This window comes from Panthera pardus, unplaced genomic scaffold, assembly GCF_024362965.1.
Source record: "Panthera pardus isolate Hobbes unplaced genomic scaffold, ASM2436296v1 HiC_scaffold_16, whole genome shotgun sequence".
NCBI lineage: Eukaryota > Metazoa > Chordata > Mammalia > Carnivora > Felidae > Panthera > Panthera pardus.
The window spans coordinates 127,220,867-127,248,608 of NW_026526721.1; the positions used below are offsets into that span (position 1 = coordinate 127,220,867).

Here is a 27,742-nt window from a genome sequence, read left to right on the forward strand (position 1 = left end):
GATGGAGCTGGTCGTGGTGGTAAGTGGGGAAGAGTGTTCTTTATCTGCTGAGCCTATAAAGGTGCTGGCCACCTTGGAGCTGCTAGGTAGCTTATGAGAAGAATCTGCCTGAAAATGAAGCAAACGTGGAAAGAGAGAAGCAGACCAAGAGACAGACTGAGTCCTGATTATATCATCTAAGTGCCATGTCTAAAGCCAGTGTCCTGGACTTTTCACTGACATGAGCGAATGATCTATTTTCTACTTTTGCGTAATCGCTTAAGTTGGTTTTTCTGTCACTCGTAAGTGATGGAGTTTGGGTTAACAAATTTCAACGTTAGAAGAGAATGATTTTCCTTCTCTCTTACTATTTAATTCTTAGTCCTACATAAAAGGCTTAGGTTATTCCTAATGTCATCAAATGCTTGCTGTCTGACCTTGAACAAGTCCTATCCGTGTGCCCTCATCAGTAAAATGAGGGCATTGGGCCCTATCTCCCCAGTTCCTTCCAGCTCTGAAATTGTACACTTCTATGAATAGTCTCTTAGCAACCTTCACGCTCAGAATTAGATACAAAACTATTTTCTTCAAGAGAGCGGATTCAAAACATTAAAATAAAACTTGAAAAAGTTTAAATCAAATGTCAGATGATGAAAACCACACAAGGCCTCTTTCTTTTTGCAAAGCATAGAGCCACATGGCACGGATGTGTCACCTGCTAGTTTCTGGTGCCTGAAAACTCCCTCCCCGCCACCCCCTCTCTCGCCCCTTCTCCTGAGGAATTTCCAGGTGTGGCCTTAGCCAGTCTATCCCATTTTGCCATTTGGGGATGGGGTAAGCATAACAGCTTAACAATCTTCAGACAGGTTTAAAAACAAGACTGTGGTTGCTTTGTCCGTAGAATCTCAGGTCCCTTCTCAAAGCCCCTCAGCGACACTCTGTCACCCAGATGCCAGGTCAGATGTCTGTACACAGGCTCCAATCCCTTCTCCTACTCCTGCCTTCTCGAGCATCCTCCGTGCATCACTTAATCTCTTGGGGCCTCCGTTTCCTCATCTGTAAGGCGAGATGGTACCTTCCTCCCAGTGTTGCCATGAATACTAAATGAGTAACATCCCCAGAACAGCACCCAGCATGCACTGAGGACCGCATGAGTGTTCACTCTCATCTCCAACGTCATTATCCCTGAAGGACTCCTCAGTGCCCACGGGTGTTTGCTTGAGCGGGTAGGTGAACAAACATGTGAAAAGCATCAAGTACTCAGAAATATTTCACGTCCCATAGGTTATTGGTAAATACTTATGAACAATGGCGTTCTAGAGACATAAAAGCGGCAATTCAGAAGGAACAAATCACACAGCCTGCTCCCCTTCCTGCCATTTCTGCCCACTCCCGGGTCCCCAACAAATCCTTTCTGTTTAGAGCTTTTGCTACTGGCTTGCAGGGCCTAGGATGTCTAGTTAATGATGATTTGCAGATCTTGGCGTAAATTTGCTCTTCTTGGTCCCTAATATGAACTCCTCCCAAGACAACTGCAGACTCATTTCTCAATTCTGTCTCTTTAGGCTGAAAGATACCCAGAGTGACCAGATGACCCCAGACCTCGATTCCCTGGGGCACCTGGAAGTAACAGGATTTGGGAACTAATTCTCCTAACCCGTTCTTAAATGAAACATCTGGTCAGTCAGAAAGACCATGTACTGAGAGTAAGAGGAAACAGATTAGACCAGAGCCCCAGTCCCTGGTTGTCGCTTAGAGAGTTCTCTCCCGGGAGACTCACCCTCTAAGCACCCAAAAGGCTGCTCACTGGCTGCAGAACAAAGTGGGCCGGCCAATCTGGAGGCGTAAACCCTCCAAATAGCATACAGAGCAAAATGAGAACAGGCCGAGGACCTGCAGAATTGGGTTGTTACTCTCCCAAGATTTGTTAGCTGGGTGACTTTGGGCAAATTCCTAACTTCTCTGAGCCCCGGTTTCTCCCAATGCAAAGAGGGACCATGATACTCACCCCACGAAGTAGCTGTGAGAACCGAGATCATACATGTAAAAGACCTGCTACATCAATAAATGGTACATCTCCGTTGTTTTGAATGTCCTTCCTTCTCTTGGGAAATATTTCTGTGCCGGCAGCCAACATCAGCCCCTGGATCCACTCACTCCCCCTCATAGTGATGCATAGACTCCAAATGGTTTTCATGCTCACCTCCTGTCCCCAGATTCTACCATCTCCTACATAGCTTCATGGCAGTGCTCCCTGTAAAATACCCACACGTTTGCCCATGATTTCCACAGGCTTACAGACTCCATGAAGCCTCTTCACATGCCCTCTAGGAACACAGCACCCCAAGGTTAAGATCCCCTGCCTTAGCTGACCTTCAGCAGCTTCTGGCCTTGCTTGGTGCTTGGCCAGTGTTCCTGTTACCCACGTGCTCTCAGCTCACCCCCAAAGGTGGGGGGTGGGGTGGTGAACAGGCCCTCACTTCACATTTACAAAGGGACATATTCTCACTTGGATGGTCACAAAAGGCTAATTCCACTCCTCCTCAGCCCCCTCTGTGTGGTGTCTGCCTCAAAAGGCACGCTTTCCCAGCTCTCTCCTGAAAATCAAAGGCCCCTCCCAGGAACTGGGCCTACAGAGAGCCCACCACCCACCTCCCTCCAGCTCTCCCCGTCCTGAGCCTCCTCCCACTCTGAGGCCCACCCCTGCGTGTTTCCAGGCTCCGGTCCTGAGAGCCACCTGTCCCTGCACTTCACTGACAAGTGCCGCTGTCCTGCAAAGTTCCTCTGGGCTCTGTCACCAGGGCAGGAGGAAGAATTAAGATACCAGAGTTGAAAGATAGCAGGCTTCAGAAGCAGGCTCTAAACAGACTTGAATAGCAGGAAGTTTCAAAGGCTTTCGCTGAAGTCCTCATAAAACTCCTGTCGCCTCTTCTATGAGCTGGCAGTCCCAGGCTCTTTTAGATCTCTGAGCCACCTCCTCACTGAGCCACCAGCTACCGTCCTGCCAAGAAAGCAAAGGGCCTTTTGTATTTAAGCCTCTCAGTAGAGAGAGACTGGTGAGGGGCTTTGGGCCCTCCCAATCTGAAATGTGAACGTCTCATAGCATCATTAAGCCAGAAATTCTCTACCCTCTCCTGCCAGGGAATGATGACAATCTTGAGCTGGAAGGGGACTTAGTCACATGCCTCCCCATGCTCATCTAGCAGATGAGGAAACTGAGGCTCAGTAAAGTCTACTTGTTTGCCCAGACCTCTTGGGAGGGAGTGGCTGAGCTGGACACGCTCATGGTGGTGCAGAATCCTTGCCTCATCTGAATGCTGCTCAGAGGGTGACGTAACAGGAGTCACTGAGCCTGTTCCTCAATAGCCAGTGTTGTGGGAGACTTCACGACATGGACAGGGCTAGGGCTATCAAACACTGAACATGAACAAATGGTCACACAGAGCCTTAAAATGGGTATGCGTCTTGGTCCGCTCAGGCTGTCATAACAGAATCCCACAGACTGGGGAGCTGAAACAACAGACATTTATTTTGTCACCGTTCTGGAGGCTAGAGGTCTGAAATCATGCTGTCTGTCCACAAGGGTGGTTTCCCCTAAGGCTTCCAGGGGGCCACCTTTCGGCTGTGTCCTTCCCGTGACTCTATGTCTGGGCTCGCACCAGCTGGTGTCTCTTCCTCTTGTTAAATGGACACCAGTACCATTGGATTAGGGCCACCACAATGGCCTCATTTTACCTTAATTACCTCTTTTAAAGACCCTATCTCCAGGGGCGCCTGGGTGGCTCAGTCAGTTAGGCGTCAGACTTCAGCTCAGGTCATAGTCTCATAGTTCATGAGTTGGAGCCTCTCATTGGGCTCTGTGCTGACAACTCGGAGCCTGGAGCCTGCTTCGGATTCTGTGTCTCCCTCTCTCTCTGCCCCTTCCCTGCTCATGTTCTCTCTCTCTCTCTCTCTCTCAAAAACAAATAAACATTAAAAAAAAAATTTTAACACCCTATCACCAAATACAGTCACATTCTGAGGCATTAGTGTCAGGACTTCAGTACAGGCTGAACAGCCCTGTCCGTAGTTTTCTCTTTTCAGAACATAAACATTGCTAGAGGCTGAACTGTGTCACACACACACACATACACACACACACACACACACACACACAAATATACTGAAGTCCTAATCCACAGGGACAGGCCCCTGGACTGTGCTGAGACACCTAAGTGCAAGACTTCCTCTGGCACCCGCTAGCTGAATGATGTTTTCCTACATGCTGGCGTGTGGCCAGATAGTGTTTAGATGCTTACATCAAGCAAGGAACACGTGCAAGCGTAGAACCAATAACCCTGGGTCCCAATGAGCTCTGGTGCCTTGGGCAAGTGACTCAGTATTGCTGACACTGAGCTGTCTTTCCAGTAAAATGGGGCTAACCTGTCCTGAGCACTTCACAGGAGAGCAGGGAAGATCAAATAAGATAAAGCAAACAAATGGCAGCATATTTTGAACTGTAATCATACCAAATAAGGGAAAGTTATTAAAACTTATGTTACTTCTTCCTTGTGAGTAAACTAACATGTCACCCACAAAAAGATGACATTTCCAAAGGCATGGCTGTCATTGGCGGTGCTTCTTCACAGCCGGTGTCTGATGGGTCCATATGTCACCAGCCCTACTTGGGCTGGAGCCTGAATGAGCTCTGGGGGTGCTGAGACTTGTTCCAATGAATGGTATATGTAAAGGGTTCCTTCCTGCTGTGCCAGGGAGCTCCAGGTGGCTGAGCACTGCTTGTGCAGAGGTAGAGTGGGGCCTGAGCTGGGTCCTCGGCAACGTGGAGGACGTGAGTGGGCACTGGCATTCCGAGTGGAGAGGATCAGGGCAGAAGTCAGTGATTTGCAGAACCAGCACAGTGTGGTGGGTACAGGCCAGCCCCTGGAGCCAGGTTTGAATCTAGCTGCACATCTTTGGGCAAGGCTCTTAGCCTCATTGTGCCTCACTATCCGCATCTGTGAAATGGGAACTTTTCATGGAGTGGTGCCCACTCTATAGGGTTGTTGTGGGGTTTCAATGAGTCATATATGATGCGGTCTTAGAGCAGTACCTGGCACATGGTGGGCGGCCAGGGAGCATTAGCTGTTATGGTTCACCTTGTTCTTTCATTAAACTCGGTTAAGCTGCTGGTTTGTGCCCGGCACCATACTAGGCACACAGCCTTGCCCTCCAGAAGCACGCGGTACACATAAATGTGAAAAACACTTGAACAACTGACAAACACTCTCTCAGAGATAAGCCCAACCATTTATGGAAACCAGGAAGAGCACGTGGCCTGGCCTGAGTGGAAGTGGAGAGAGAACAGACATGGGATGGTAAGTCCAGAAAAGCATCCCCAAGAAGGTATCACCTGGTCCAGTCTTGAGGAGTAGTAATACCTTCAGAGGGGGCTGAGGGAAGGAGGGCACCACGTGCAGAGAGATGTGGGGGCAGTGGGGTCCCCACGGCAACAAAACATCAGTTCTGGGTTGGGGAAGCCTAAGCCCAAGTAGAGACGACCAAGAATACATCTGAGAAGCAGGTGGAAGCCAGTGCCTGGTGGCTCAGGTATCCTGCCATGGGCTTGGACTTGATCCCATGTGAGTTTGAGCAGGGAGTAGCATATTTAGATTTGTGTTTTAAGCCTGAGCACATCAAGAGGTCAAGGTGGAGGGAAGAACAGTAGAGGGGAGAACACAAAGTGACCAGCGAGCAGGACAAGGGGCCACGGCGGTGGGGATGCAGAGAGAGCAAGGACACCAGGAATACTTAAAAAGGACATGGCATGATGTGACTGGGGGACTACATGAAGAGGAGGAAAGGGTGCTGGCCCATGAGGGTGCCTCAGAAGGAGAAGGGGTTTGGAGGAGGACGAGTCTGACATGCAGTTATAAGTCCGTAACGTGTAGTTTTAAGTCCTGAGCATGGAGGCAGCAGCCCAGGGAGAGGGAGAAGATCAGGGCAGAGGCCCAGCCCAGAGTCGGGGAAGGCACAAGCATCCGGGGATGAGTAATCATTGAAGGGACCTCCAGGAAGCAGAGGAGCAGAGGTCAGAGCCCACCCTGGTGGAGGGAGGATGTGGTGAGGCTTGGCCACAGGAGGGCAGTAGAGTGCCCACCGAAGGCAGGCCAGAGAGGCAGAGGGTGAGGAGGGAAAAGGGACCGCCAGGAAGCAGAATAGCACATGTGGACCACCCTTTGGGAGGTGTGAGTGAAATGGGGAAGAGAAAAAGGTGTAAAGTAGAATGAGGGGAGAACTGTTTTTTAAACGGGAGAAGCCTGAACGAGGACCAGCAGGGGCAGAGGTGGGGGACGGGAGAAAAAAGTGCTGCCTGCAGGGCCCGGCCCCCAGGAGGGCAGAGGGCATGTGTGCCGGCCCGGGATCCTTTGGGGGTAAGTGACGGAAAACCTGATCTACCCTGACCTAAGAAACAGAGAATCTGTTGGCTCATGTAACTGAAACATTCCAAGGTAGTCTGACTTCTGGCACAACCGGATATCGGGGCTCAAGCGGGATCACAGGATCTGGCTCCTCTCCCTCTCTCTCCTGTCTCTGATTCCTCACTGGCGACCCCATTCTCAAACAGATGCACCTTTTTTAATTCTTCTTTTTGAAAACAGATATAACTCACTTCTAAAAGTCACCCTTTTAAAGTGTACAGTGAAACTTTACAATTATTTTTAATATATTGACAATCACTGCTATCTGATTCCAGAATATTGCCATCACCCCCCCCCCCACACACACACACACACACCAAAACCCTGTACCCATTAGCACTCCCCATTTCCCCCTACTCCTGGCCCCTGGCGGAGAGGCTGTGTGCGGTTTGGGGAGGAGTGTGTTCACGTTAGAGGCAAATAAGTTGCAAAACTTTTTGTGAAAATAGCACAGAGAGCCTGAAAAATCATACCTGATCTAGTCGGCAGTAGTTAAAAACCTCTTCTTGTGCTCAGAACTTATTTTCCAGTCCCCAAATTCCATCTTTTTAACATGCACTGGCTCTATTTTTACTTAAGATCTTTGACCCACTTACCCAGGCATTTCAGTCCTCCAGAAGCCATGGAATAGTGACTAAAGAGCTTTCCCATGACTGAAATCACTATCAGCCTCATCAATAAGTAACAAGAACTGAGGCACGATTAGCCTAGGGCAGCATCGGTGTTATGTAAAATACTTAATGATCCACACCGCACAGGAGCTGAGCAATCAGAACAGATAGCAGCTGTCAACAGCCTGGTGGACCCACACCCTGCAAACCGGCCAGAGAGGGAGCTGGGCCCCAGAGCCCAAGAGCTACTGCACTCCCTGACACCTGAATCATGTGAGTGACAAGCATCAGGGCTGGAGGAGTGGGTAGAGGGAGAGGCTAGGCTATCACCCCAGCACAGTGTCTGACCAGAACCCCCAAGAAGAAGCACATGAAGAGGAGGAAAAGGGCTGTTGCTCTGAATCCATGGTCTGTGCTCCTCTGGCTACTATACAGCCGCCTCTTTCATTACCTGCAACTTTGAAGATTGATGGTCTCTGAGACGTAAGACAAATTCTTTTGGTAGTGAGGGTAAGAGTGAAGGTGGTGGAGGTGATGTTGGTGGTAGAAATGGAGGTGAGATGGTGATGGCGATGGAGGGGGTGATGGTGGTGAGGTTGGTGTTGGTAGTACTGGTGATGGTGGTGGATGAGTGATGGTGACGGTGATGGGGATGGTGGTGGAGATGGTGATGGTACTGGAGGTGGAGGGGAAAATGGTGACAGTGGTGGAGGTGATGACCTCTTGATAGACATGTAGCAATAAGATGTGCTTTGCTAAGAAGGAACAAGTCCAAGGGGAAAGTAGAGAGTGCACTCACCTCTGTGGAAATCTATCAGATATGAGTACTCGGCAGTCTACCTGAAGAGCAGTTGAGTTCAGTGAAGAAACAAATGATTTTATGATGGGAGTTAACTGGATACCAGTCAGAGAGAAAGCCATTCAGGAGACGGGAAGGCCCGCTTTGCTAAAAGCAGATCCAGAATGTGTTCTTGCCTTGTCTTGAAGGTCAAGACAATGCCACCTCCGCTTCTCCCTGCTCTGGCTGGACTCATCTCCCGGGAGCCAAGAGCCACCCGGAAGCTCCCCTCCTGGTTGGCTCACACCGGGACAGCCTTTCTCAGTCCTCAACTTCCTCCTCACACTGAGGTGGACAGCTGGGCCGACAGGGAGTCCCATGGTCATGGGCTTCATGGCTTCCTCCATCCATGACCCAGCCAGGTCATGTCAGAGCACCCCAACAGTTTGAAAGCACAGACACTTTTACAGGCCCCAAGGTCCTCTGTCTAGAGCAGCCCCACAGTGCAGCCCCAGAGCACACCAGAGACCCATACTTCCAGGTCCTGCACTTCCATCAGGAGGGTCTGAGCAGAGTCCCGTGATCTGATGTATGACAGCTCCCTGCAAATCCTTCCTCAGTAGCTAGAGCACAAAGTCTGCCAGCTGCCACCTTTGGAGCCAGAGAGTCAGTCCCCTTCCAGGATGTGTCACTAGTCAGATAGGTCTGTGAAGCAGACCCATGGGTGTCCCACTGGGTTTTTCATACTTCCAGGCTGTGAAATCCTGAAATACATATATTAGTTTCTGCCTCCAGTGTCTGCTCATATTTGGTCTTTGAGCCCAGTTCCCAACACAGAGCTCCTCAAAACCTTGTAATTTCCTGGGTGATAGGAGGCTAGGAAGAGGTGACGCTTGGTGGACTCCTGGGTGGGGGCTAGTCACCAGAAAATCCAAGCCATGATTAGAAGCTTAAGCCCCAGCCGCCATCCTCCAGAGAGGGGAATGGAGCAAGGAAACGGGTTAATAATCAATCATGACTATGTGATGAAGCCTCCATAAAAAGCCCAGAAGCATGGGGTTTGGAGAGTTTCCAGGTCAGTGAATACATCTATGTGCCAGGAGGATGGTGCACCCCAACTTCATAGAGACAGAAGCTCCTGCATTTGGGACCCTTCCAAGTCCTCACCCTATATACATTTTTAATCTTTTTTTTTTAAACATTTTTATCTCTTTTTGAGAGACAGAGACAGAGCACAAGCAGGGGAGGGGCAGAGAAAGGGAGACACAGAATCCAAAGCAGACTCCAGGCTCTGAGCTGTCAGCACAGAGCTCAATGCAGGGCTTGAACCCACAAACCATGAGATCATGACCTGAGTCGAAGTTGGACGCTCAACCAACTGAGCCACAGAGGCGCCCCTAGTCCTCACCGTATGTAATCTCTTTACCCAGTTGTTCACTCCTATCCTTTAAAATATCCTTTGTAGGGGCGCCTGGGTGGCTCAGTCGGTTAAGCGTCCGACTTCGGCTCAGGTCATGATCTCGCGGTCCATGAGTTCAAGCCCCGCGTCGGGCTCTGTGCTGACAGCTCGGAGCCTGGAGCCTGTTTCGGATTCTGTGTCTCCCTCTCTCTCTCTGACCCTCCCCCGTTCATGCTCTGTCTCTCTCTGTCTCAAAAATAAAAAATAAACGTTAGAAAAAAAAAGTTTATAAAATATCCTTTGTAATAAATCAGCAATAGTAAGTAAACTGTGTCCTGGGTTCTATGAGCTGCTGAAATACACCATTTCAAGGGATGACATCCCACTAATTTTTTTCTGGACCCAACCCAGTGCCTGAACAAACGGGCTCTATTTCCTGGGACTGTGGCCAGCCGAGCAGCACCGCTTCCTGAATCGTCCTTCGCTATCTCGCTCAGCACCGCTTCCTGAATCGTCCTTCGCTATCTTGCTCACTCTTGCTGCCTTGGAATTGCAGCCCAACCCCACCTCGCTCTCACAAAGTGTTAGCACGAAAGTCAGCCCCAGGCTCTGTTTCCTAGCCTGGAAAGACAGCTATCTGTCTGTCTTCCTCCTCACTTCCAGGGATATAGGTAACAAGTCTGGGGGAAAATTGAGTTGGAAGAGTACCGCCTGGTTCTGCGCTTAAGATACAAAGGCTGAACTGGGGACGAGATATTACAGTGGGAAACTGTAGTGACTGAAGATTGCCGTGAGCTGGCCCAGGCAGGCCCATGACAATGATTGGATGGGGTCAGGGGAGGAACCAAGATAGCTGTGTTTGGGATCTCAGCCTGAGAGGCAGTAGAGCCATTAATAGAAATAGGGAAGAAGCTGGGACTTGAGCATGGGTTTTCGGGTAAGACAGATGTGGAGTCTGGTCCAGGTTCTGCCATTTACTAGCTGTGTGCCCTTAGGAAGGTTACTTGTATCTCTGGGCTTCATTTCCTCACCTTTAAGGTGGAGACAGTGAAGACCTTTCCCCTGTTTAAGCCATAAGTTGAAAGAATATTCAGCACAGAGCCTGGGCCATAGCAGGAGTTTGAGAAATTAATGTGTCATGTCACCTTTATTGCCTTGGCCTAGCCGCTGAGTTTCCTCACCTGCACAGAGTGGCTGGAACTGAATCATGATCTCCAAGGTGCCTCTCTGCCTGACCATCCAGGGGGAGACAGAGGGCCCCAACCCTTCCTAGGATCACTGGCTGGTGAAACAAGGGATGTGGGAAGCCTCCAAGTCTGTGGAGGGAGTTCCCTCGGAGCCCTGGTAGCTGCCCATCCAGGGCCCACAGCGAGTGGGGGGACGCAGGGAGGGGACAAGGGGACCGACTTCTGACTCCTCCTGGTGCAGTATCTCTGTGATTAGTGTGACCCCACAATAGAATCTGATGGAAATGCAGATTCCTGGCCTCACTTTGACCAGAGAATCAGATTCTGGGGTTGGGCCTGGCACCTGAACTTGAATGTGCCCCCAGTGATTCTGCTGCCTACTAACACCTGAGATCCACCGTCAGGACCCTGAAGCCAGGAGCCCAGGGTCAAGTGCAACTTCTTCCTCTCCATGTGCTGAGCTAAAACGACCTTGGTTTATGAGGGTTCTTCCACCGGGAGCCTGATCAGAAGCCTTGGTCTCTCTCCCCTCTCCAACCCCAGCTACCCCAGCATGCACTCCCCTGTTTATGTCTCCAGAATTTCTTTGTCTCTCTCTGCCTCTCTCCCTGTGTCTCTCCCCATGTCCATCTTCCCCTATCTCTCTACTTCTCCCTCTCTCCCATACCCCTCTCATTCCCCCCACCACCCCTCTCTCTCACTCTCTTTGCTCCTCTGTTCCTATTGTTCTCCCCTTCTGTCTCTCTTTACCTGTCTCTGTCTCTCAGTCCCTCTATTTCTCTGCCTCTTTCTCTCTCTCTTGCTTTTATGGGTTTTTCCTCTTATCTCTGTCCCTCTGTCTCTGTGTCTCCCTATTTGTCTCTCTCTGCCTCTGTGTCCCTATCTCTGCCTCTGTGTCCCTGTCTCTGTCTCTGTCTGTCCCCTGCTTCTCTTTCTATTTCTTTCCCTGTCTTCTCCCTCCCTGGAGGCCTCGCGGCTGGTGGCTGGAAACAGATGGCTGTCAGGCCTTGGCCAGAGGCATATGTCATCACAGGCTCCTCCCCCAGTGGCAGCCTTTCAGCCACCACCTGGGGAGTGCAAACTGTCCTGCCACCAACAGGTCCCTGTCATCACTGTGCTCCAGGGCCTGGCCCAGCCCCCAGCCCAGCCTGCCTCAGGTAACCCTGTGAGAGAAGGCAAGCTCCCTACTCCCGCTTGCTCAATAGCCACTCCAGGGGCCAGACTCCCCGCCTCAAGGAAAGGGCAGGGGGAGGAGGAAAGCCTTGCACCAGTAGGCTTGTCCCAGTTGCAGCACTGGGAGCTAGGGGTCCTCTGTGGACACAGGCCAGCCCTGACCTCTCTCACTGAGAGATATGGTTAAGGCCTCCACCCTGCTCTGCATTTCCTACCAGGAGCTGGGGGAGAAGAACCTAGGCTGGTTGGAGTGCCCTAAAGCCCCCCACCTTATTTCTCCCAGACCAGCAGGGTGGGGCCAGAAGTGACCTTGTGCTGCCGACCTTAGGCCAGCCCTGCCCCACCTCAGTCTGCATCAGTGTCTCCTGAGAAGCCAGGGCTCCCCACGCCCCTGTTCTGGCCAAGAAGGGAGGGGTCCCTTCTTTCCTGGAGCAGACCCCAAGGCAACCAGGGGAAAACCTCAGCACCGGATAGGGAGAAAGGGAATGGATGTCACGGGATCCCTCGTTACCGCGTGTGCCATGCAGGAGGCCAGCTGCTGACCCCAGAACAGCTGTGTCAGGCAGGAATCAACACACCCATTGTCCCAGAGAAGGGACACGACTCTTCCAGGGCCCCACAGCATCTGTGGGGGACCCAAAGTGGCTTTGTTACACACATGCACGCACAACTGGAGTTGCTTTAAGGGAACACCCGCTGCGGGGCTCTAGGAGAACGCAGATGAATGGCATGGTCTTGACAGCAGAGTCCCTGCGCACAAATACACGGTACGCACACCACCACCTGATGTTCCTGAGATCCCACCAAGAGGTGCACGTACGGGGGCTGTTTCTGTCCTTGCTCCTCCCATCCAGAGTCCCAGAGGTGCCCTGATAATGAGGTGAGTGGTTGCCTATCTGAGGTTGTGTGCCAGGTTCGGGGACCAGACTGGCTCTGTTTATGGACCGTCATGGTCACATGCCGGCCACGTGCTGGGCCACACTCTGCACCACCTCTCTTTGTCTTCTGCCCTGGGCAGCGGGCATGATTGCTGCCAGGTTACAAATCAGGAGACTGAGGCTCTGACTTGCCTTGCAATGCTGGGACTTGAACTCCCTCGTTCATAGGTGACCTTTTTAGGAGGAAAGTAAAAACAGCCAGCAGGGCCTCCCCACCTTAGACCCAGGGAGGTGAAGGGGAAGGCAAAGCCAAGGGGAGGCAGGAGAGGCTCTGCTGGACTAAACTGGCCTCACAGGTGTCCAGATGCTAGCAGAGCCGAGGGCAGGCCCTGCACATGTGGGCTTAGGGGGAAGGCCTGAGTTTTGTAGTTTTCGTGCATCTAGGAGGCCACTGAGCCTGGGAGCCTTCCCCGGAGCCTGCCCTTCCCTGTCCCCAGCCCCCTCCCTTCATCCCTCCTGGCTGGACGGAGGACAGGAAGGCAGGATGCAGTGGGAGAAGGCTGGCTCATGTTTCCCCCCTCTCTTCCTGGCAGGGATTACATGGTGAGGAGGGAGGACAGCTGAGCTGGCAGGGGGGTGGCCTGGTCATGCCGAGGGGGAAAGCTGGGGAAGAAGGACGGCTGAGGTAACTGGGGCCTCGAGCAGCCACTCTCCTCACACATCCCCCCTTTCCAGCCACTGTGGGGCCCCGAGGCCCAGCACCGATACCTGGGTGTCTGCATTCCCTTCCCCCAAACTCTGCTCTCCAGGGTAGGCAAGGGCAGACAGACAGCCTGACTTCAGAGAAATGAAGACCTACAAGTCCGTAAGACACAGAGGGGCTCACGTGAATGAGGCCTGTGTAATTCTAGAATCTCTAATTTGCAGTGCCCCTCACCCAGCCACCGACAACCCCCCCCCCTCCACAAACTCTGCAGGGGTTAGAGAGCCTCTGTCTGGTAAACTGCAGGGCCACTTCACCCCGCCCAAACCCCTCTCCCTGAGTTGTCGCTAGAGCCCGTGATTGCTTGGGCCACCTACCTAACCATCTGGAAATACTCCGGCCTTGGGACAGCGGTTGTCAACACTTACAGTTACTCATCAGGTGGTCAGGGAACAATTTGGTGGCATCAAACAACAAGAACTGGGTATGGATCCAGAAAGTGCCAGGAGCGATATGTCAGTGGGAAACCGTACATCCTGGGTGCCAGAGGGGCCTGGGGCTAGGGCTCATAGACTCCTGGCTGCAGCCCTAGCAGATGGGTGGTGAAGCTGAGCTCTCCTGCCTAGGGCTATGCTGAGTCTCCCCAGGAGGAGAGCTCCAACTGGAAAAGTAAAGCAAAGCTGGACACTAGACTGGTGTACAAATGCCTACAGCCCTGCCTAAGGTGCTTGGTGTGTCCTGACAGAAAGAATCCAGAGCCAGGAATCTTCCAGAAGGACCCTGGACCTGGCAGAACCACCAAGGCATGCTCCAATTCCACGTCATACAGGTACAACCTGGCATCTAACTCCAACAACTGTGCATGGCCCTGCACCTCCTTCTAACTGGTCACCATAGGAGTGGTTCCTACCCAAACACACTTTCAGGCAACAGTCCAGAAGTTAACTGTCAAATGGCATGCTTTTCAATTGTCCCGGACCTGTTTGCTTCAGGCTCCCATTCTGATGCTCAGTGTTAGCAAGCACTTTCAACCTAGCCCTGCTCCTCAGGTTTTATTCACATGGTGCACTGAGTCCTAGTTCCTCATCTCTAAAATGCAGGGAATCACCTCAAAAAGTTGCTGGGATAAGTAAGTAAGACTAGTGAAAACACCTAGCACAGGGTCCAGCACAGAGTAGGTGCCCAACACACATTTATCCTTCCTTCCTTCTTTCCTTCCTTCCTTCCCTCCATCCCACCCTTACTCCTTCTCTCCCTTCCTTCCTTTCTCCTTTCCTGTCTTCCTTGTCCTCCACCCAGTTCTCTCTCTCTCTCTTTCCATTATTATCCTCCCAAAATGCAGAGTCTAAGTATCTTGGTTGATCCTCCTATAGCCCCTTCTCTTCTCTTTCAGCCTCTCAGGACCATCTTGGTTCCACTTCTCCCTTCATAAGTGGATCCGTACACTGTTTCCCGGGTCAACTATGAGAGAGACCCATTCATCTCTGTGTCCCCACAACACCAGACACAAGGCCTGGAGCACAGTGTCTGGTTCCAGATGGTACGAAAAAATTGGTAATGGATGGAGTGGGGGCACAAACGGGTGAACAGATGAATGAGTGGACGGGTGGAACAAGTTAGACGGAAGGGATAGAAGAATGGGGGTGGCGGACAGACTGAGGGGTGATGTTCAGGTAGAGACGGAGGCATGGGTGAACAAATAACTAAGTGAGATGGATGGATGAGAGAGTGACTGGATGGGTGGAGAGATGGAATGGATGGACAGATATGAAAGACCCTGTGAAAGCATGGATTTGGAGTGGATAAATGGATGGACAGAAGCACATGCCATGGCTGGCTCTAGACTGAGACAGAGAGGTACAAAGAACTCACTCTGATGCTTTTCATCCCAAATCAATGTTTTCACTGTCTCCTTCTGCTCTCGAACCCTAAAGATGTGGTAGGGAAGGAAAGGAGTGGCTGACAGCAGCAGGAGCCAGATACTATCTTCATGGCAGCTTTGCCAAGCACTCACTCACTGAGTCCTGCCCCAGGCCACAGGCATCGTGGTGCTCAGAGCCACAGGACTGGAGAAAGGCTGAGGACACCCTTGCCCCTCCCTGGCCACTGCCACCAGTCTCACCCACCCCAGAAGATGCTGCACAGAAGGGGACTGACTGTGTGAGCAGAGCTTTGAGTGTCCTCATGCTCAATACCAAAGGCTGGAAACTTGCCAGTTTCACTTCCCAGTCTGCCTCTCCCCCAGCACAAACTTGCACACTGGCCCACGCTGAGGTTTGGCTGGAAGTGGCTTCTATGCTGCCCTCGCTAAGCCCAGAGATCTTGAGAGCAACTGTATCACCTTCACTGCCTCATCCCAGTGATAGAGCTCCTGACACAGAGTTGGCATAGAAAAAAATGTGGTTAAATAAAATGGATAATAAGTCTTAGACACGACTGACTATCATTTGGGAAAAGACCAATGTAATACAAAACAGTGGTAGACCTTGATCTAGGATGCTGAGCTTGAAGCCCAGCTCCCCTACTTCCCACCCATGTGGCCTTGCACAAATATCTGCACCTCTCTGAACCCGCATTTCCTCCTCTGTGAAATCAGGATAGTAGTGGACACCTGCTCAACTCTCTTCTGAGGTTGCAAGTTTTCCTTCGGGAATGGGCTTCTCATCTGGTCCTTCCGGGTCACCCCCACCGGGGAGGCTTGATAGCCAAGCCCCAAAGCTGAATCCCTCCTGCCCCACCTGGTCACCCAGAGGGCAGAGCAGGACGTTTTGGGAGGGGACGTGCAGGCTGCAGGAGGTAAGCATGTTCCACTTTCCGGCTTCTCTAACTGGGGCTATGCATAATCACCCTGACCTCAATCTTTCTTGGTGAATTATGGAAAAAGAGTTCTCAGAAAATGAGGCATGTGCAAAAGTTCCACTAGGCTCCCTGTCCTCCCCCTCATTTCACCCTTCCCAACTTAATAAAGACCATGGCTTATTAGCTGTTCCTATCCAGCTCTCCTTGTCCTGTGCCTGCACACGTGAGACTAAAAATACCCGTGGCTCCTATTAGAGGCTCTGCCCCAGGGACAGGCAAGGCTGGAGTCCGAACTGACACTAGAAACTCATTCCCTTTGCCCCCTGGGATCCAGGCCACGGCACCTGTCCCGTTTGAGGCAGATGGGCACCAACCTCATTCCGACAGTCCCCAGGGGTCTTCAGGGGTGATCAAAAGGCTGTTCTGACTTCATTTGCGTTTTTGTTCAGACATTCCAGAGCTGTCTCCTGTGACCCTCCTCACCACCTCATTAGACAACCTCCCACCACCCAGGTGTGAGGGCTCTCTCCCAGGGGGCACATGTCACTCAGAGCACTGGCTGGGGCCCTGCAAAAGTGGCTGGCCCAAACCTCAGCCTGCCAGTAGAAACGACATCTGTGCCCCTTTTCACTAACACATGCAGAACAGCAAGCGTGTTAGGTTTGGCGTGAGCCCTGGGCCCACGTAGAAGCCATTGATGGCTCACTGAGAAAACTGCACGAATTCACTTCTTGATCCTGTTTCAGCATCAATAAAATGGGTGTAAAGGCATCAGCCCAGCCCCAGGGCACTGTGAGGGCTACATGAGTTCATGGAAGAAAAATGCAGACTTCTGTACAGAAGTAGCTGACTACCAAGGGACAAACTCTGAAGCGTCAAGTCCACTTCAGAGGACCTTTCGTTTCCATCAGGGAGGCGGATCGAGGAATATGCGAGGGGCATTTCAATAGCTCGGCAATAAACACTTGGGGAAGCTGAAGAGGTAATCTCTCCATGGGCTTTCATGTGCCACTGGATACCTCTGTTGGCATGGCCTGAGATATTTTGGAAGAGGTGATGAGAGACAAATTGATTTTCATCATCTCCATCCACAGGAAAAGGCCAAGAATGCCATAGTGTATAAAGACTCCAAAACTCAAATGACCTGGAATTTGGGAGGTAGGGCTCCCCATGTTTACACATCGTTATGTGTAAGAAGATGGGATTGTAATAAGCTACAGACAGAAAAATAGGGAAAATCAATGAAGGTGTCACGGATAGAAATACTGAAACAGGCTGACAGGCCGATCAGGGAGAGACATGCCAAAAAGGCTGAGAAAGGGAATTGTGTTTAACAGAAAAGTCACAGCTTATGGCTCCTGATTGGGGCGGGGTGGAGGCGGCTGCATGGGACTGAGCAGGGCTGTTAGAACCAAGCACTCCCCCAAATTCATGCTCCAGATGGCTCTGTCAGCAGTGGGAGAAGGTGCCTTTAGAGCTGCTTGTCCTCACTTAACCTCCTTCTCTTCCATCTCCTGATGGTCAGAGAAAAAGGCACAGCAGAGCAAACGCTACAAATCTACAGGAGGTTGGCACACCTCTGGGCTAAAGGGAGAAATCTTGGCTGACTGGGAGGGTTCGTTCTGTCTGATTTGATTCAAACATTTATTGAGCACCTCCTGTGTGCAATACACACAGGAGGCTCAAGTCTGGTAGAGGAACATGGGAGGGACTCAAGAATGAGGAAGACCATGACCTGGCCCTCAAAGAGCTTAACATGGTCTAAGGCCAGGAAATGACTTCATCATACACTTTGCTATGAAATAGGAAAGACCTGCCGTAGTTTGGGAGAGTATTTTTTTTTTTAAACCTTTAAATGTCGGTTCCATTCCAGCAGGAAAAAGAAAATGAGGACGGCTAAAAAGCACCACAGAGAGCTGGCATTCTCTAGGATCTCCAAGAACTGGGGTAATCAGGCAGGCTTCAGGGTGGAGGTGAGGGCTGGTGTCAGACTTCAAAGGATGACTAGACTGTACTTGCCAGGAATGTCCAAACAGGTTTTCGGGAAGAAGTGACAACAGTAACAAACTCAGAAGTGGGAGTGAGCCAAGTCAGGCTGGTCAAGACACCACAGGAAGCCTATACCAGCTTTCAAAAAGGTTTGCGGGAAAGGCGTCTGTCTGGTCCCCCATGTAACAGTTTGCCCATATCAGCAGAAGCCAAGGTGTGAAGAGGCTGGGATGTGGTCTGTGCTCTTTACCAATGTGCCCCACTCTCTTTGTGCCCCTTCCCCACTGCACCAATGGAGAAAAGCATGTCATGTCTACAAACTGCCTGCTAAAAGCCTTTCATGTACTGGTTTTGTATAGAGAAGAGAAAAACTTACCTCCCGGGATTTCTAGAGGGGTGAAAAAGTTATGACTGGTGATCCCCCGAAGAACCACTAAGCCTTTGGAAAAATGAAAATGTGAGTCAGAACACACCCTTTCTGGTGAAACCCTCATCTGCCAGAAGCAAGCCTCTCCCTGCCAGCCACTCACCATCTCCAAGACAGCTCAGAGCTCAGAACCATCCGGACAACTGACGAATCCCATCTTCAAGCAAAGGTGTGGAAGCAGTGTGGATAATGGAGGATAACGGCAAAAATACAACCATTTTGACTGCTCTTTGTCTTTTGGTCTCCTGAAGTTTCCAAGTCATTGTGATGAAAATTATTAAAGGTCTGCCCAAGAACGGAGACATCCCCTGATTTGTCAGATCCTAAGACAAGGATGAAGATGACTTCATTAGGTCGGAATGTGGAAGTCCCTGAATTCCATGTTATTCAAGACGGTGGCAGGATGGAGAGGCCAGCATGTTAAGGAAAGCCTAGAAGCAGAAAGGTCAGATAGATGTGTTTGGGGAGTAGTGGGCATGGCGATGGCTACAGCATGTGTAGGTTGGCAGGGAAACTAGAAGAGGTGAGTCTATAGAAGGAGGCTGGACCCAGGGTGTAAATCACAGGCTGAGGGTCTGTTCTGTGTCCCATCGGTTGAGGGGGGGTTTGAGCAGAAGGCATAGACCCTCTGAATAATACCTCATAGCCTCCTTCTCTCCTGCTTCCCCTCCGCTTTCCAGATACATCCAAAATGCCTTCCTGTGGCATCCTCCTCTCAGCCAAAACAAGTAGTGTAGATGAGAGGATGGGTCGACAGAGTCCAGGGCTGAGGGGAACATGAAGAGTGAGGAGAGCATCTCATCTTTCTGCCCATGCTGCTGGCAGGGAGCATCTGTGCAGGCCCAAGACACCAGCTACTGGACTGAGAGCCATGGGTGGGAACATGTGGAGAGTGGGTCCAGGTTCTAGGCAGCATCAGGATCCAGGAGCAACAGCATTTTCCAGAGAAGTCAAGGTAACACAGCCCCTATGTCATGGGTTGGTTCCAAAGCAGTTTTCACTGCATTTTTGTCACTCAGGAAACATTATCAACATCTGGACACACTCTGGGTTCTTACAACAGGGAAGTGGGTGCTACTGGCATCTAGTAGGTAGATCACAGGGATGCTGCTAAGAATCGTCCAATGCACAGGACCACCCCTCCCTCAACAACAAGGAACTCTATGGCCCCAAATGTCCATAGTGCCATGGATGAGAGGCTCCTCTCTAAAGGATCTGTCTTCAGACATCCTGGAGGGGCAGGAGGCCCCCAGACCAGCTTCCTGGACCTCTGGGTGATACAACCCCCCATCATCTCCTGCTTCAGAGGCAGCTCTGGAATGGGATGTCATGTGAGCAAGCTCCTCACAGTGATGCTCTCCAGCTGGGGAGTAAGGAACAAGGATGGGAATGCAAATTTCAGGCAAGGGGGCTTCAGCTTCCTTGCCCTTCCCACTCGGCCCCATTGAGTAATGAGAGATGCTGCACAGAAGCTTCTGTTGGGACCAACACCCCTGAAGGAGGTACACGGTGCTTTCTCAGGTCAGATGGGGGATGCCGCCTGGGCAATCTCTAAGACTCCAGGAACTCTGAAGAATCCATTGTTCTCACTTCCCTAGCCATCTAGAGAACAAGCCTCAGCCAGCCTCCCAGGTGTGTGTGTGTGTGTGTGTGTGTGTGTGTGTGTGTGTGTGTGTGTGCGTGCATATGCACACATGCAGGCAGGACAGCAAGGGACAGGACTCACTACATGAGGAAACATGCTTTGGGAGCCACCCACCTACACCAGTCCCGCAGCTCAGCTCTCTTGGGACTGCAATTCAACACTGTCAGAAACCAGTGACATCTCCTTCCTCAGATGCCCAGTGGGCGAGGGGTAGTGGTGACGCAGCAAGGCACTGGCCTTTACTGGCAGACAAACTGTGAGTCACAGTCCGCGGACAAAGATCTTCAGAATCTGAGGGTAGATCTGTGTGTCCCCCCCCCAATGACTTGTCACTTCACCTGTCCTTTTCCTCCCCCCTTAAAATGAAGTATGAATGACAGCTACCATTTGGGGACCGCTTGTGGCGCGCCAGGCACCTCAAGTACACGTTCTCACAACAGCCCTGTGAGAACTCGTATCATGCCACGATAGAGGCGGGGAAATGGAAGGAAATGGCTTGTCCACAGTCACGCCGGCAGTGAGTGGCCAAGCTGAGACTGGAACCTAGGCCTGCACAGTAGAGTCTGCCTCCGAGGGGGAGGCAGGGGCTCTCAGGAACCACACTGCAAGGTAGGGTCATCACACTCCAATAGGAAGGGGCCCAGAGCAAAGGCTTCCGGGTGCACGACATTTATTAATGGTGGAAACTTAAGTTAGGGGACTGGCCCAGGTTGGGTGGGCCCACCGTGCCAAGGGCTAGCAGGCAGATGCCGCTGTAAACACTCCTGAGACCCAGAGCCAAAGGGCCTGTTGCTGCTGCTGGCTGGGCAGGCCGGGCCCCACTAAAAATAGATGGGTTCTCAGGTCCAGCTCCCTGAGCACAGCAGGCAGGCTGCTCCCTGCACCAGCCTCCTCCTCTGCCCCTCCCCCCTTCCCCACGGAGCATGAGCCAGGCTTCTAGAAGGAACAGAGATGTTAAGACTTTCACCACAAGCCAGAAAGAACTGTTAAGTTGATGCCCAGTAGTCATGTTCCAAGTTCTGGTGCAGCCATAATCGCAGAGGTCCGGACCCCAACACCCTACCCATCTCTCTCTTATAGAGGAAGCCATCAACCTCCAAAACCCACCCGGGGAAGGGAAGGAGTGCGGCCACACCGTGCTGCTTTTCCTTTTCCCGAATTTACTCTCACTGTTGACAGCACCGTGAGATTTCTGCGTTCGCCGAAGGCTCCGGAGAAGGTCTACCTCGGGCCCTCCTGGGAATCCCGGGACCAGCTGCGGAGACCAGGCAGCGCCCGGCCAGCGGGAGAAGGGCTCTGGAGCCCGGGACGAGCGCTCCAAGCGCACGGGGTAGGAGGCGCTAGAGCCTGAGGCTACGCCGCCCGCGGCCTGCGTGCAGGTCAGGGCTCGGCCCGGGATTTCCTTTCAAAGGTGACTTAGAGCGGCTTCATTAGGGTAGCGCCCTCCCGGGCGGGCCCTAATGGCGTGTTTGGCAGAGTCAGCGAAACGCGGCGCCCAGCGGCTCGGCGGCGGGGGAGCGCCCTCTCCCGCGCCCTCGCGGTCTCCCGCGCCGGCCAGCGGCGCGCACGGGGCCATTTGCAGCGCAGGCAGCCTCGAGAGCGGCCGCGGCGCAACGGCGGGGAGCGAGGCGGCACCATGGAGCTGAAGAAGGACAGCAACGCCGTGTCCATCGACATGCTGTTGATCGTGCACTCGGAGAAACGGCGCGCAGCGCACGGCACGCACTCGGACCGGCAGGCGGACCCGGGCGCGCTGCCGCAGCGCAGAGGAGGTAACGAGCGCCCGGCCCGGGCCCCCAGACCCCGGCACCTCGGCCTCCTCGCCTGGGGCCCGCCCGCCGGGGGGCGCCCCACGCGCCCCCGAAAGAGGCCAGGGAGACCGACCCTCTCTCCCCACCGCTGCCTGCTCCTCTTGCTCCTCTGCAAGCACTGGCGTCCCGTCCCGTCCCGTGGCAACGCGCAGCCCCGTGATTGCCCCGGGTTGACTCCCTGTGCTTCCGTCACCCCCCGGGAGCCAGCTTCCTCCCAGCCACTCTCTGAAGGGTGCACGACAGGGTTGGAAGATGCCTGGGAGGAAGGGGGCCAGAACCTCAGTCCTGACCCCTGGGTGACCGAGGCCTGCTCCTCACATGGCACTTTGTAGAGCTCAGGGGACCCAAGGGAATCTGTGTGCTGAATCAGACTTTGAGACGGGGAGCTCCCTTGGTGTCCTTGCACAACTCATGGCCTCAGTTTCCCCTTTCTTGAAGCCTCTCTCAGCCCCCTACAGTAGAAGGCATAAGGGTGGTGTAAAAGGCTTGCTAGAGTAAGCTGAAAATCTGCTCTCTCCGCTCTCACAGATCTATTCATTTTACTCCTCCTGTAGACTTTCTGAGAAAGGGTAGACTGGAAAAATAAAGTGACTCTTTATAGAGCAATTGTGGAAAGCAGCACTCAGGCCTCTGTAATCCCAGAGGAAAGGGCACACTGAAGAGAATACAGATGGAGAATAGGGGATGTTAAAGCCCCTCAGAAGTCCTAGGTGTATGATGAGGCCATCCCGAGCCTTCACGGGGGCTGGTGTGAGGTTTGTGCTAGGTTGAGGGAGGGCCAGTGCTTTGGGACTGATGTTTTAATAGCCCTTGGTGCATTGCACATCCACCTGCCACCTGCCACACTGAAGCAATGGTGCCTTGAATGGCTTTGCCCCCACCAGTCACATAGGCTGGACCTGCCCCATGGTTCCTTGTGACCTCTTGGGGAGGAAGGCAGGGAAAGAAATAGATTCTGGAGAGCTGAGAATGTTGATAGGTAGTCCGATCTCCCGCGGGATTTGAGGCCAGTTGTTTGGGTTAGTTGGTTCTTCCATTCCCAGAGCTGCTCCCAGGAGAGGCGGAAATGCCCCCCACCCCGCGTATTTGTAATGAGGAAATCGGCAGAGGCCCTCTGCCCCTTGATAGAAAAGAGGCTGCTTCTACTCTGGACACTGCAGTCTGAAGGCCTCCCCCTATGCGTGGCAAGGCCAGAGGACCCCCACAAGGCCTGGCTCCAGGCCAGCCTGTGAGTCCCTCCCTCCCCCGCCCCCTCTGATCTCATCTCTCCTAAAGGCTCCAACACTAGAAAGAGAGGGCCTTTCAACAACACAGGGAAGCCTCGGAAATGCCAGGGATCAGGACTGGTTCAGAGGTGTCTGACCCCTAGCACTAACCCTACAGGACTCCAGACCAATGCATTTCACACTCGACCATGATGCAAGGCAAGAAGGCCCTGCTTGCCAAGCCCTTTCTGCTAGTTTCCTCCACAACTTTCCTGACGGAGGTTTTTTCCCAGACACTATGGCAGTGCAGAGACCAGTGTCACTTATTTACAATCAGACAGTTCTGTACCAGAGTATAGAAGAGTGAGAATGCACAGCCTCTGAGGCCTGCTGGGCAATGGTGATGTCCAGGAGACCCCTGGCTAAGCCAGCCTACGGGCCCACACAGCCTAAGGCAGGGAAACACTGAACTAGACAAGCTTGTTCCAAGGCCTCCTGTTGGTGCACAAGATCCAAAACGCCCCCACACCTCTTCCAGGCATCTCCTCCTGTCCCCCCACTGCCCCCAGCCCAGGTCCTTGGCTCTGCAAAGGAGGGCCTGAGCTCCATTACTGTCACGGTGCAGAGGACTGGGTGGCTTTCTGCTCTGTCCTTGTGGCAGAAAAGAGTCAGAGAGAAAGGAGGCAAAGGCAGCATGTGCCAGGGATCTGGGCTGCCAACAGATGCTCTCTGCTCTTTCCCTCTATGGCCCTAGCATTTTCCATTGTGCAGTGCTTCTCAAAAATATGCCTGGGTGCCCTCACTTCCTGTCATATACCCCCTAGCCATGGAGGAGGTGGCCTAAAGTCCCCTGCCCCAAGTCAGGTTTCATCCCCAAAGTCAGTGTGATGTGTGTATTCTACTCTACATGTGTGTCAGCGAGGGTTCTGAGCCACAAGCCCCAGATCTTGCCTGCGGAGAGCTCTGCAGAATAGAAGAGCATCAGGAAGGGACAGAGGGACTTGAGGAGTGGTTGAAAGGGCTGGAGAACCAGGCTAGAGGCACAGCTTCCAGGAAGAGTGCCATAAGCTGCACAGCAGGGCTGGTCTGGTGAGGAAACCTCTGTTGCCACCAAGGAGCCCTAGATACTCCGTCCTCACCAGGAACTTGATTTTATTGCAGCTGCTCCCATTGCCAGAACATACGCCATTTCTGCGCCAGGAACTCGACCTTGCAGCCACCACTTTCAGCCAGGACCAGAGAGAGAGTGCGCATGCACTTCCATTCCCTTCCCTCTTGCATCACCAGGTCCCAAGATGGAACCAGACGCAGGTGCATCTGACTGGCTGTGCCTAAGCCACATATATCCATGCTCTAGCTGCAAGGGAGGCTGGGAGAGTAGGCAACAATCACTTGCAGTTCCCACAGGGATGGACCATCTTTGCCCATCCCCCACCTCACATCATGACCCTAACAGTGGGAGATTCACCACATACAGGAAGAGAAAGGCAAAATCAATGGCAAACATCTTCTACAATAATACTTCCATATTTAAGAGGTAGAGATGTGGAGTGAAGAATAGGCATCTGCACCGTGAAAATTCTCCCTGGATGATGCTGATAACCAACCCCACCATCCTTGGAAACCACTGTTTTAATATTTTAAAGTGCATCTCATTCACAGGCAGTCCCCCTTGAATCCTGAGAGAGCCAAGTTCCACCAGCCCCACTTCACCCCAGATACATTTGCAACTGACCTGTCACTCGCTGGCCTGGGTCTCCCGGCCACTGAGAACCTCACTCCAGACCTTGTTATCCCACAGGACTCCAGGGTGTCGGAAATGGAATCCGGAGATGGCAGAAATTCGAAGGAAATGACGTGCATGGTAAATTCTCTCTTTTCATTTTGTTTTCCTTTCAATCTCTGTAATTCAACACATTGAAAAATGACTGGAAGCATTAGATTTCACATGTTCGAAAACTGGCTCTAGACATCTAACCACTCAGGAAGTAGCTGCTCATGACTCAGCAAAGCTCTGGGGCTGCTGTGACTCTAGAAAGTTTTCCCTGAGATCAGGTCCCCCAGTTTCCTGGACGCTGTGAAGGGAGGGGAGCAATTCCATAAGGTTGAGCACCCACTTGTTCACTGGCTATATATAGGGAAGGACTTAGCATCATCTGGCACGGTGAGGTTTGAGTGTGTTCCCACTGGGGGTGGGGCTGCTTATGTCATGCAGGGCAACCATCTTTGAAATTTTTTCCAAATGGAGAGGACAGTGGCCTGCTTTGGGACATTATTGCTCCAGGCCTAGGGAGATGGGTTCTATGGTTCCCGGATGGCCTGGGACCCAGAATACAATAAGCTCAGAGAAGTCAGTTTCCAAAGCCTCCTTTCTCTGGTGCCAGGCATCTGTTGCCCTGCAGGGAACAGGCCCAGGACATCTCTGGGAGTGCCATGCATGGACTGACTATACTAGGCCTTATTCTGTACCTTTCACAGATTCATTAGCCCAGCTTCCAGAACAAACATCAGTGAAACTTCACTGTAGGCACATGAGAATTCTACTAAGAATTAGACCTCCCCTCCCAGAGCTCCATCAGGGGGCTCAGTCAGACCTGGGCCCATCAAATGCCAATGTGAAGATACCACCCCCCCATGACCCTCTGCAGATGGGGAATCAGGACCCCAATTGCCTAAGACCAAACAGCTATGCTCTGCATCCTGACAGTAACAAAAGGGAAGGATGAAATTCTGAAAGTAAATTCATTCACTCATTCCCTTAATAAAGCTCTACAGGGCTTACTTTGTGCCAGGCAGGGATCCAGTTGTTGAGATGAAGATAGTCAGGAACGCTGCCCTCATGGCACCACATTGATGGTTATAATCATGATGCTTTTCACTGCAATAGAGTCTCAACTCCCTGGAAGTGAAGAGCTTTCCTGTGTCCCCTGCCCTGTGCATGGGGACACGTTGTCCTTAAGACATACCCCTGCCCTGAGGACCACCCCTCAGGGTCCTGGCTAATGGGCATACATGGTGGGATGGCTTCTTTAACTTTGTTACGAGGCCATAGGGCGATAGATGCATCAACTCTGGCTGTACTGAAGCAAATGCCAAAGTTAGCAAAACTATGCTTCAGGCTCATGAGAATTATAAGAATCAGACCACCAGAAACCTGTCAGCTGCAGAAATGCACAGCAGCTGGTACAGATATGCACTGCTTGGCCTGTGTACAAGTGGGTAAGTGGGCAAGTGGGTTGCAGTGGGAGGAAAGAGACAAGGCATCTTCGTTTGTTACAGCTCTCTCACCTTGAGTTGTCTGAAATTCATCTTATGGCTTCTTGGCCACGTTCTTACATTAGAAGATTGAAATATAGTAAATTTATCCTATTTTTACCATCTTTAGCATCCCTGGTTTGAGGGAAATTTAGTGGAAAAATACAACAAAATAAATAGGATCATGGGGCACCTGGCTGGCTCAGTTGGTGAAGCATGTGGCTCTTGATCTCAGGGTTGTGGGTTTGAACCCTATGATGGGTGTAGAGATTACTTTAAAAAAACATAAAAATATTTTTTAAAAAATAATTAAATAAAGAAGATCACTAAAGTAGTTCTTGCAAAACTACCCGAGAACGGAGAGTTTCAGGTAAATGGAGGGCTGGAGAGAGGTTCTACAGAGGCCTTGAGCTTGGAAAAAATGATGGCTGCACCACTCCACTGATACATGTAATTTAAAGTAAAATTTTATTTTTATTTATTTTTCAAATTGCACGTTTGCATGCATGCAGAAGTTAAAATTACAGCTTTTTTTCTGTGTTTTCTAATGGCAAGATTCTGGGTACATACTTGCCTTGCTGGTGCCCAAGGCACCCAGCCCTGGAAACTGGACGGCTTTCATCTGCAAAGGAGGCAGCTGACGGCTTATGCTGGTGGAGTGTGCACAAATGTGGCTGAACATGGAGCTGATCCAAAAAGGCACATGTTCCCCCTCTTGCTGCCCTGTGCACTCCTTGGGCTGGGGCGTTGGCAGGGTGGGGGGAGCCTGGACTGCTCCAAACTTTTCCGAGCAGCAGGTGTTTGGGCCCAGCCAACCCCACTAGCTTGCCCAGCAACGGGCTTCCCCTACTGTGATTGGCTGCTTTCCTTGGTCCTGGCTGAAGTCTGCCTAGCAGCACAGGGACTGACACCCCACAGCCACAGGGAAACCAATTGTGCAGCCCTGACTATAAATACCCACAGCAGCTATGCCAGCCAATCGTCCTCCTTGAGGATTCCCTCCCAGATCCTGTTTCTTTCATCGGCCAGCCCAGCAGAGAAGTAGCCAGCTGTGCCTGAAGGAGGTGGCCTCCCTGTCCTCGCCTAAGTCTGGCCTAGAGCTCCAGACCAGCATCACCCTGGATTGGCACACACAGTGCTCCTAGCCCTTGGCCAACCCACCAACCTCAGCCCATGGGGTGAGGGTCCTGGCTGGGCCTGCTCATAGGAGAAGGCTGGAGCAGGCAGGTTCTCCAGGGCAAGACCCTGCCAGCTGGATCACAAGTCCAGCCCAGCTCAGTGACCTGCCTACCCACCTTGACTGGCTTCTACCTAGGCCAAGGTGTGGGAAGCACTGAGTGGCAGATCTGATCAGGTCCAGGGAAGTCATCTGAATGGAACCTGCTTAGGCCAGTGCCCCAGAGGCATGCTTATTTCCAGGCCCAGGCAATGGTCCCAGTGGCTAC

At 52.1% G+C, this 27,742-nt stretch overlaps 1 protein-coding gene and 1 long non-coding RNA gene across 3 annotated transcripts in view; both read left to right on the forward strand.

Annotated features, from left to right (window-relative positions):
• Positions 1-7,230: 7,230 nt before the first annotated feature.
• LOC109259527 (uncharacterized) lies at positions 7,231-18,679 on the forward strand. Of its 2 annotated transcripts, none has more exons than XR_002076691.2 (3): positions 7,231-7,321; positions 14,560-14,706; positions 18,314-18,679. It is a non-coding gene; the product is annotated as an uncharacterized LOC109259527 (long non-coding RNA). The 2 variants fall into 2 exon arrangements; XR_008422581.1 differs by lacking the exon at positions 7,231-7,321 and adding an exon at positions 13,906-13,995.
• Positions 18,680-21,371: 2,692 nt separating this feature from the next.
• KY (kyphoscoliosis peptidase) overlaps positions 21,372-27,742 on the forward strand; it is a 47,735-nt gene continuing 41,364 nt past the window's right edge. Inside the window, exons 1-2 of the mRNA XM_019437134.2 lie at positions 21,372-21,798; positions 24,844-24,906. Coding sequence (XP_019292679.1) covers positions 21,663-21,798; positions 24,844-24,906 — 199 coding nt within the window. The 5' untranslated portion in view covers positions 21,372-21,662. The remainder of the gene's footprint in view (positions 21,799-24,843; positions 24,907-27,742) is intronic.